The 11,075-nt window shown below is 43.2% G+C and overlaps 1 protein-coding gene across 1 annotated transcript; it reads right to left on the reverse strand.

Annotated features, from left to right (window-relative positions):
• Window positions 1-337: 337 nt before the first annotated feature.
• Window positions 338-1,243, reverse strand: LOC138246909 (taste receptor type 2 member 9-like). Its single transcript, XM_069201655.1, has one exon. The coding sequence runs from the start codon at window positions 1,241-1,243 to the stop codon at window positions 338-340; it is 906 nt and encodes a 301-aa protein (XP_069057756.1).
• Between the last annotated feature and the right edge of the window lie 9,832 nt (window positions 1,244-11,075).

Raw genomic sequence — 11,075 nt, forward strand, 5'->3', positions numbered from 1 at the left:
ATATTAAGTTTGGCGCTTTTAGATACTTAAGTGCTTAGAGACGCCTTAGGGCAAAATTGAAGTGTATAAGAAAATAACAACTTAACATAGCATTAACAAAATAAATGTACCTTATATTAGATAGCATGCATTAATTTTTAACAAGAATATCACAAACATGGTACCTCTAACGTAGACCAAAAAAGGTTTAAAAAAATCATTAAGCACAATTATTTTTACTAAAATCAGCACACATTTACACACACAAACTGCTCTATAAGTGAAGGTGAAACTGACAGAGGAACGCATTCAAAGGAAAATCTGTCCATGGCTGAGAGATGTGTCTGGAGGGAACATTTCACTTTCTCCAGGTTGAGAAGACCTTCCATAGCGCTGTCTTGAGTCTGGTGTTTCCCAGGATCAGGGTGACGGATTGTGCTGTGACACAAGAGACAATGATTATCCATAAAGCCAGGCGCAGCAGATCAGAAGAGGATAAATCTTTAATTGCCATTGTCACCAATATGATGATGTTGATCATTAGGAGGGAGCCAAGAATCCTGGCTGCACTAATATGAGCCTCTAACCGGGGTTCGCTGACCCCCGATGCGCTGTCTTTCATCCGCTGGGTGTGTCTGTAGAGGGATGCGAGGATAGGTGTGATGAAGAAAACACCAAGTAGAAGAGGTAGACAGAAGCCCAAAAAGGCCAGTACAATCGGGTAAGGAGCTTGTAGGGTCAGTGCTGCACCTGAGATTGTGCAAGTAGACATCCTAATAGTTGTTGAAGTATGATTGAAAACACTGTCCGGGTACCAGTGGATGGGGACACTGAGGGCTAAAGACCCCAACATAGACCCCAGCAGCAGCAGGTGCACCACCTTGGAGATCCTGAGCTTTAACCAGACGAAGAGGCCATGATTGAAGTCCACGATCTTTATGCAGTAGAAGACGCAGAGACAGGTATTGAGCCAGACACTGAAGCTCCCAGTCCACATGTGAAGTTGAAATAATACCAGGCAGTTGCTATCCATATCATGAACTTCCAGCCATAACTTTGAAATGTACGTCTGTACTATGACTGTACATTGAAAAGAAGCATTTGAGAGCCCCATGGATATTAGAATAAGATCTAGGCTGTTCAGAGTTCTGCCATGAGCCCAGTCTAGGAGGTTCAAAGCAACAATGAAACCAGAGGTGACTATCCCAGTCAAGTTTAGTACAGATATAATAATTAAAGAAATCACTTTAATTATAGGCACCATTTTGGATCCTTCTCCTTGGAGGTCCCTTGAAGAATCTTCAGATTGCTGTGCCACTGTCACCAGCTGTTCTACGTGTATGATGCAGGGAGAGATATGTTGTCCAGTCAGTTTCTTAGAAACCTGCAGCCGTGCTAGTTTTAAATTACCCAGGCATCATTTTCATAGTTCCTATGGCCTTCCTTTGAATGGATGCAAATCGGATAGGTTTCATGTGGCCTTGGAGCACTGTTCAGTCCTTACCCACTTTCTAGCAAGCTGGAGCTTGAGTGCATGGTTGGCAAAATGTACGTTTGTACTTATCTATGTTTGAAGCACGCATTTTGTGTGTAAAGGCCAAAAGACTACTTCCATCCTTACGCTTCAGTGGTAACATTGTGCATGGGATTGTCTGTAAAGCACAAAAGTGTAAGATTGATAGAGTATACATAAATCACACCTCAAGTGTGCTCTAGATGTATAGGGTTCCCAGTGGAGGTAGTGCAGAGTTTGGAGGGTCCTTTAAGAAAAAAGTTTAACTCCAGATGTAGCACAGGCCACTTAGGGACTATTAATAGGTGGAAAGAAACAAAAAGAGTACAGTGGCATGGTAGGTGTGTGTTAGTGTGGGAACAGAGACGGGTGATTACCAGAGTGAAGAGTTTATAGAGACCTTTATAGTTAGCTGATAACTTTCCAGCATGAAGACATTTGTTTTTAATATATGCATTTTTTATTAACGTTTTAAACATTCTGTATGAATCACAAAGCCTTAGATGGTAGGCAGGTGAACAGGCACGCGCAGTAGTTGCAGTATACTCAGTCATTGCAGCAACTGGGTGTGAGAAAACAGCCATATACACTGAAGCGTCAACTTAGTTTGTTATGCATTTCCGGGCTTGAAGGGGGGGTCTTTCATCTGGAGGGTAGATCAGGGCGAGATGAAGGCGTTGAGGTGTTCCGAGAGAAATGTAATTGTGTGTCAATGTTTAAAACTTTATCCTGGGCACCGAGAAGTATTATTGGAGGCAACAGGTGATATTCTTCCATACTTTGACTGTTCAAAATGAGAGTGTTGATGAATAATTCAACTGTGCCCAAGTGCAAGTTGGGCTCAGATTTTGGGTATCTTTAATAAGTAAGAAATGCTTACACTGATGATGGTTGAGAAATAAAACATAACGACATATTTTTTCAAAAAATACTGTTGCGTTTCTACTACAGCTGACAAATCAGCAGGGGAGAGGATAGAAGGGTGGGGAGCGTTTGTTTTATGCAACACTCGGTACCCCAATTCGCTCTTGAAGATCCTTATTTGAGTTTAGTGCACATCTGTGGTCAGAAATTCCAGTGCCGACGCAGTGCCGAGGCTAAAACCAGGGACCAGTCCTCTGTGGTTTCTCCTTCAGTAGCAGTGAGGCTGGTGTGGGTTCTCTGTGGGGGTGTTCTGGGGACAGAGTGGGTTTCCTTTGATGACGTCCCAGCCCTATAACAGGAAGTTGCTGTGTCATGGGGCCTAGGATTTTGTAGCTAAACTCAGCCCATCGTGGCCGTCGGTTCTTTCATTTGGGCGTAATTTCAGATAGCCCTTTTCTTCCAGAGTCTGGTTTTCTCTTTCTAGATTAGAGCGAGCTGTAAAAGACCTGTAGGCCTTCACCCTAATGAGTCAAAACACTTGTGAGTATATTTGACTCGCGAGTTCCACACCTGTTTCATTTCCTACAGGTTTTTCTCAGATACTTTTGTTATATTTCCTAATTCTTTTCTTTTTTCTTGACTAGACCAGTTAGTCTTTCTAAGTGCCTGCTTTTGTTGCTGGTAATTTCGTTTGAGGTTTTTTTCTCCCTTCATTTTTTTCCCTTCATTTTTTTCCCTCCTTTTGGCTGTTTTCTTTCTTAAGAGCACACTTCTCCAGCTTCATGTTCTCATTTCACTGGTTTGCACAGTGGTTTCCTCTGGCGAGCGCCCCATATTCAAATCAATACCATTCCGATTGGTTGAGGGCCCAGCACGACCAGCATTAAAGAGATTGCAACATCAATGTCCATGCCTGAGGTGGATCCGGTTCAGGCCTTGCAGGGCACCATACAACAACAAGATGTGGAGTTGAAATCTTCGTGCAATGAAAATGGAAGCCTCTGTCTATGTTTAGCAGCCACAGTACCCTTTAAATTACGGTCAGTTCCTGCTAGAGCACTGAGTTTTGATAGAGATCCAAATTCCATGAAAGAATTCCTGGATTCCCCGATAGTACACTTCGCCATCTGACCCACACAGTTTTCACTGAAAAAAGACAAGAGTTGAGTATTTACCTAGCTGTCTGACTGGAGCTGCCTTAGCTTGGGCCATTCTGTTGGTGAACCAACTGATTTCACCTTGAAAGACAACTCTGTCTTTTTGGTACTTTTAGTTGTAACACAACATTAGCAGTCCAGCACTTGTCAAATCCATGCAAGTACGCATCTCAATGGAGTGCACCCGCTGTCAATCCCAACAGTATACGACTCTCCTAAGTCTCCCGGTTTGTCAGGATGAATCCCAAAAAATGTTGGACCAAAATTGGGGAAAGATAAGAAGACACCAAGGATGTAAGCTGTTTTTTGGGAAGGGTGATGGTGTGACCGTGCAGTTTAAGGAATAAATCCCCCTGTCTTACATTAAGAAGATATTGCAAGCCCCTTAAGCATTCCAGGACCTTATAAAGGAACTTAATGGTCACGTAGCTCATTGGGGGTTTGGAATATCTTTATAATGTATTGCAAGTGGCACTTTATTCCATATATAATAAATATATACATATCACTCATGGCATGTTAATTATATCATTTATTGATGTTATCTAAGATTTAAAAAACAACACTGTTCAAATTACTATGAGAACCGTAGTCCCCTCTCAAAAAAATTGAATGAAAAGGTGATGGGGTGGGGAATGAGCGCACACAGAGGGGTTGGGCCTGCATGTCATTAGTGAGGTAATATGTGAGATCATAAGCATTGCAGGATGGGGATACATTTTATACTCAGATCACTGAACTATAGGTGCCATATTTCAGTGCTTTTTTGGGTTTTATCAATGTTAGTTCATATCACATTTCAATATATTTGGTTTTTCAATTAATATAAACACACCCTTGATAACGCGTCCCTTTATGACCAATTTATTCACTTTGGGACTCGTTTTAGGCCAATGAATCTTTTGACCCTGATTGAAGACACCTTAGGACGAGATAGCTACTCAGCATGTCAATCAATATGTCAATAACGTCATCAATATTTACCAGAATAAGACAATTCAACTTAGTCACAGACATTAATAAAACTCACAAACCACCATGACCTTTCAGTCATGAATAACCACACCAGTTTAGTATGAATTTTGTGATATGCATTCCCTATTGATTACAATTCTACTAGTAAGTTTTTAGTCTCAAAACCAAGAAACACATTAGCATAGTCACAATATGGCAACTCTGATAAGATTTCATCAAAGCAAGAATCACGAATATTAGAGCATAGCACGGCGTCAACATAGGTTATCCTTAGCAGAGTAACATCAATGCATTATTCAACAAAGCATAGATTCAGTCATTTGTCTATTTGCGTCAGTTTAGTGAACCCCTCACCTAACCTCGAATTAGCATTGACATGCTGGGCTCCATGCAAAACAATTTAGCAACACCAATTTGGAAAACATCTAGCTATGATCCGTGTCAAAAGAAGCAGTTGGTACCAAGAAAGGAAAAGCAAACAGACAATCACAATTTAATTGTCATATAGTTACCCTCCGTATTGAGTCAGCAAACAGATTCAGTCTTCGTCCTCAGGACATCAGTTGATTCGTCATCAGCCAGGAACTCAGCTCGTGCAGGAAAGGTAAAAAGGGTACTTCCCTCATAAGGAGGTAAAGTATAAACGGGCAGTATAAGGGCAAGGATGGTTTTATAGAACCAAACAGCAAAGACTCTATGCAGAGTGACAAAGTGTCTGGGTCATAGCAAATCGCAATAGCATCTCCCTAACTCCTAGTCTCCTCTCCCCTCGATCAAAACTACTTCCTTGTGTCATAGGTTTTTATCCCATTTTCGTTGTACATTCCCCTAAAATCTGGTTGGTTGAGGGGTTGTACCCCACTATCTCTATCCAATTGACTTCAAATTAGCTCATCAAATTTGTCACCCCATAACAGTTCTCACGTATTTTATTGGTCCTTATGATTGACGTCTTCAGGGGGTAGAATGTCCGGTATGATTTCATACTCTCGTGGTCCTTTGCGCATCTTCAGTCAGTGGCTCCATTGTCTGTACCGGTTCAGGCGACCTTGTACGTACGAGTAGTCTACAGTGTTGCACTCAGCAAGAATGTTTCACTAAGCAAGTGAAATTTCATGAGAACGGATCTACTACAGTTACATTCATCTTCTAGTATGGAAAAAACAAGAGTTCATGTCCTTCAGTAAGTCAGCACACTGCACGTTAGAAAAACACATTTAATGTGAAACCGGGCAGCTAGGCTTCGACTCATGCTAACTAAGGCCTAATGATTTATTAGCATAGTTCTAACATATAACTTTTCATTATTAGTACAAAATCATATTCTAATTCATTATTTCATAATTATTAGTCATTTTCATTAGTCCCCGTATAAATTGGCGGCCACTCCCCGTGGGCACATTTCAAACACGCGTTTAGCAAAATACATTAATACATTTTCTATGCAGCATTATTACACATTAGTTCATAATCATTTCATGTTAATATTATATAAGCTACGCTATCTCACCCTCATACACTTGTAACAAAAGGGTTCACAGAACTGAAATCTATAAGCATCTCCTGATGGAGGATCAATCCTTTGGTCCAATATCCACTGAGGCACTGTGAATATTGATCATGACATGTTTGAACTAACGAATAATGGTAGACCAACACAGACCATTCGTAGATAGTGAGGTGAATGGCCATCTGGTATTGTTCCTGATCGATACTGGTGTTACCCGCTCTACTGTTAGCACAGTGAACTTTCGAAGCCTACCCTTCTCAGGAAAAAGAATCCAAGTTGTAGGAGTCGCAAATAAGCAAATGCAAACCCCGTAACAGAAGACGTACCTGTCAAAATAGGGTCATTTGAAGAGAATCCCCAACTTGTGGTATGTTATTCTAGTCCAGGGAGTCTTTTGGGAAGAGATCTCCTATGCAAATTGACCTGTACCATTTACTGTACACTGAGAGGTGTTGAATTACAAATTCATGATGAGGACATTGCCTTTAAACTGGCAAGAGATAGCCTTTATGTTACACTGTTCTCCATGATGATGATTGATGAGTTACCACCAGATCTTAGAGATACAGTGAAGTCTGGAGCTTGGGACTTTTCAGGAAAGGATATACGCATCATCAAAAGTGTTGAACTTATCCACATTAAAGTTAGACCAAATGTTGAGTAGCCCAGAACAGTATAATATGACCCCATAATGGGAAGTACATGTAACTCTCCCATTATGGGCTTACAAAAGCCTAATGGTAAATACCGCATTGTCCAAGACTTGAGGAAAATAAACACCATTGTTGTTCCCTGTTGTCCCATTGTACAGAATATAGCTGTAATTTTGTTCAAAATGCCATGTGCGACAGAGTGGTTCACTGTCATCAGTTTATGTCAGGCCTTTTCTTTCATACCATTGCATGAGAACAGTCAGTTCCTCTTTGCATTTTGGTTTCAGAGCCATATTTCAGCATGGTGCTGAGTCCCACAGGGGTATACTGAGAATCCTTCTATTTTTAATCTGATCCTCAAAAAGTATCTTGAGTCCTTAGTTATGCCTTGCAACTCAGTTCTAGTGCAGTATATCGACAACCTGCTGGTGGTGTCTGATGCACAGGAAGCTTGCAAGCAAGAAAACATTGCCCAATTTAACCACTTAGCTGGAAATGGACATAACGTTTCCCTGAGTAAGTTGCAGTACTGTCAAGAAGAGATCCAGTATCTTGGACATCACATTGAGAAGGGAGCAAGGAGCATGTCTCAAGAAAGGATTTCAGTAATCCTGAAAATGAATTTGTCAACTACTTAGAGAGAAGTCAGGATGTTTTTGGAAATGGTGGGCTACTGTCCCCAGTGGATACCCAATTTTCCCCTACTGGCCAAGTATTTACAGAGGCAAACACACAAGGATGTGTCTGATCCGGTACTTTGAGATAACAATTACTTGGTTACCTTCCTAGAGCTGACAGAAAGTCTCTGTTGTGCCCTGGCACTGTAATGCCTGATTTTAACAAAATATTTACTCTCTTTTGCAGTGAGAGGGAGGGCTGCACTCTTTCAGTACTTATACAAATGCATGGAAACTCCCAGAGGCATGTGGCCTTCTTTTCTGATACTCTTGACCCTCTAGCAGCAGCGCTGTCTGGATGCCTTAAAGCAGTGGCGGCTGTAGGCGTCAGCATTGGAAAATGTGAGAATGTTGTGATGGGTCACCCCTTACTGTGTTTTTGCCCCATTCAGTTGAGATATTGTTCAGCTGTACTTAGCATTTAGCAAACAGCCATTTGACTCGCTATAAACAAGTTATTCTGGCAGCAAAGAATATGAGTTTGAAACAATGTGCTACCTTGAATCCTGCTACGCTGTTACTCCTTCCTGGAAGCTGAAGGAGAGGAGGGAGAAGTAGAGCATGACTGCATAGATGTCACTGAACTATGTACCAAGCCAAAACCAGACACTTGAAATCAGACACTACCTGAGGCTGATTTCATACAGTTTGTTGATCGGTCTTGTTTGAGAAACCGTGAAGGAAATCTAAGAGCTGCCTATGCAGTTTGTACAGTCCCATGCATGGTTTAAGCCTCCTGGCTTTGTGGAGTGCTCTCAGCAGAAGTGGGTGAATTGGTTGTCCTTATTAGAGAATGCTGTTTTGAGCAGCTGAAAGTGATGTTTTTCACTGATAGAATGGATTTCATGTGGTTCACAGCTTTGGACAGTTGTGGGCACAGCAAGGTTTCCTTACCTCTTCAGGCTCTTCAATAAGGAATGGGGAATACATTAATAAGTTACTTGAGGCGTTGCAGTGGCCTACCCAGATTCAGGTTGTGGAATGTTCTGCACACTGCAGTGGAGATGACTATGTGACAGTGGGTAAGAAGCATGCAGGCTAAGTCAACAGATACTGGGCTCATAGAGCTTGTACATTCAATGGTGAATACTCAAATGAGACTACAGATGAGAGTAATTACAACATTTTGTTAACTACAGCTGATACATGGGAAGAAGTTAAGAGGATTCAGGAGGAAGTGCCAGAGGCAGAACAGCAAGGTTGGATCAGAGCAGGTTGTGTCAAAAGGGATGACGACATTTGTGTTTCAGCAGATTGAAGACCTGTGTTGCCAGATAGTCTGTTGCCCTCTATGGCTAACATTTCCACGGTCCTGCCCATGTAGGGAGGGATGCCATTGTTAGTTTGTATTTGCAGACTTGTTTTAACCCCAGAGTTAGATTAATGGCTGAAAGATTGTGTCACAGATGTGTTCTGTGCCAACAGATGAATGGTGGGAAAAGAACTGATGTAACACTGAGCCACTTAGGAAGATCAGGTGGTCCTTTCAACAGGATGCAGTTGGCCTTTATGAAAATGCCTGTGTGCAACAGGCTGAGATATGTCCCTAGTGATTGTGTGTATCTTCATGCGTTGAGTTGAAGCTTACCCGACCGGAAAAAATGACAGTCTCACAGTAGCTAAATTGTTGTTGAGGGAACTGATCCCTAGGTTCACTTTTCCAACTTCTCTTGAGTCAGACTAAGGGACTCATTTCAATAATGAGGCCCTGAAACTATTGTGCGCAGCATTACAAGTGGAGCAGAGATTACATTGCAGCTATCGACCTGAGGCTCCAGGGACAGTGGAACAGGTAAAGGGTACACCTAAACCCAGACTAGCCAAAATGTGTGCTTCGACATCTTTGAAGTGGCCTGATGCTTTGCCTTTTATGTTGATTTCTGATTGGAGGAAAGGACTGTCCCCCCATAAAATTATCATAGGCAGATCAATGAGTCTGTCAGGTGTATCAGCAAGCTCGCTTGTGAACATTACAGATGACATGATTCTTGATTACTGCAAAGGACTGGCTGACGTGGTGTGTTCTGTGTCTTACCAGGTCAGAACAGTCTCAGCTTCACCACATCAGGAGCTTTGCCACAAGCTCAGTCCTGGCGACTGGGTCCTGGGGAAAAAGCGCATGAAGAAACCATGCTTAGAACCTCATTGGTTTGGGCCTTATCAAGTCATTCTGGTAATGACTACTGCTGTCAACTGCAGAGGTCTTCCCAACTGGAATCATGTCTCCCATACCCGCAGAGTTGAGTGTCCCCTTGATGATGTGAAAGCACCTCTCCCAGAAGTGTCAGTTGTGATAGAGAGACAGCGGAAGCAGTTTAGACAAGCTATTGGAGACCAAGAAGAGCCTGAAACATCATATGTTCGGTCTGAGGGGGTCTGGATGAGTCAAAAGCTTAAGCTGAGACAAGAGAGTCTCATCCTGTGATGGTGAATGAGTCAGATTCAGACCTGGAAAAAGGGCCTAGTGCTGTAAGAATGCGAGTGGGAGCTGGAGAATGCTGGCCAAGATGGCAAGAGGGGGAAAGACTGAGGCCCTCATTACAACCCTGGCGGTAAAGGCCGCTGACCGCCGTGCTGATGGCCGCCAACATACCGTGCCCGCGTCAGAAATCCGCTACAGGTATTATGACCTACACTTAGAAATCCTTCACAATACAGACACCCACACAAGTCTGCCACACCAAAGGTCAGTGATAAACTGGTGATAGCAAAACCCACACCATTACGCCAACAGGAATATGCCCACATTATCATGACCCACGAATCAACGCGGCGGTCATTCAACCGCAGTAATCCATTGGTGGTACACACCCCGCGCTCAAAATACACACACACACACACTTACAAAACGCAACCACATTGGACAATTCAAAATACACACACCTGATAACCACACCCACACCCTCACACCACTATAAAACACACACCTACACTACCCACAACCCCTTACAACGACATTTGTGGAAGAAGCAGAGAGACAGAAAAGCTACGACAACACCAGCATCCAGAGGTACACAACACCATCACTCATACACCATCCACGCACATCAAACAACACACCCCAACACATCACCCCACACATCACATCAACCATCACCTCACGCATCGCCCAAACCACATCATGGCACCTCAAAGACACCCCAGGTTTTCTGAGGAGGAGCTCAGGGTCATGGTGGAGGAAATCATCTGGGTAGAGCCACAGCTATTCAGATCACAGGTGCAGCAGACCTCCATTACAAGGAAGATGGAGCTATGGCGGAGAATTGTCGACAGGGTCAATGCAGTGGGACAGCATCCAAGGACACGGGATGACATCAGGAAGAGGTGGAATGCCCTACGGGGGAAGGTACGTTCCGTGGTGTCCAGGCACCAGGTAGCCGTACAGAGGACTGGCAGTGGACCCCCACCTCCTCCCCCACAACTAACAACATGGGAGAAGCAAGTCTTGGCGATCATGCATCCTGAGAGCCTCACAGGAGTAGCAGGAGGACTGGACTCTGGTAAGTCATAGCTTTACTATTATATCCCCCCCACCCTACCTGCATGCCATCACAAACTTCTACTCCTACCCTCACACCCATCACCCCAACACCTCACAGATACCCCACTATCACAACCCACACATCCCAATACCAAGCCCTGCATGGGACAACAATGCATGGACACCCATCACAGACCTGCATGGACACCCATCACCACAGCATGTACAGTAGAGAGACTCAGCCAGGGCACACAATCACCACTCAC

This window comes from Pleurodeles waltl, chromosome 7 (assembly GCF_031143425.1).
Source record: "Pleurodeles waltl isolate 20211129_DDA chromosome 7, aPleWal1.hap1.20221129, whole genome shotgun sequence".
Taxonomy (NCBI): Eukaryota; Metazoa; Chordata; class Amphibia; order Caudata; family Salamandridae; genus Pleurodeles; species Pleurodeles waltl.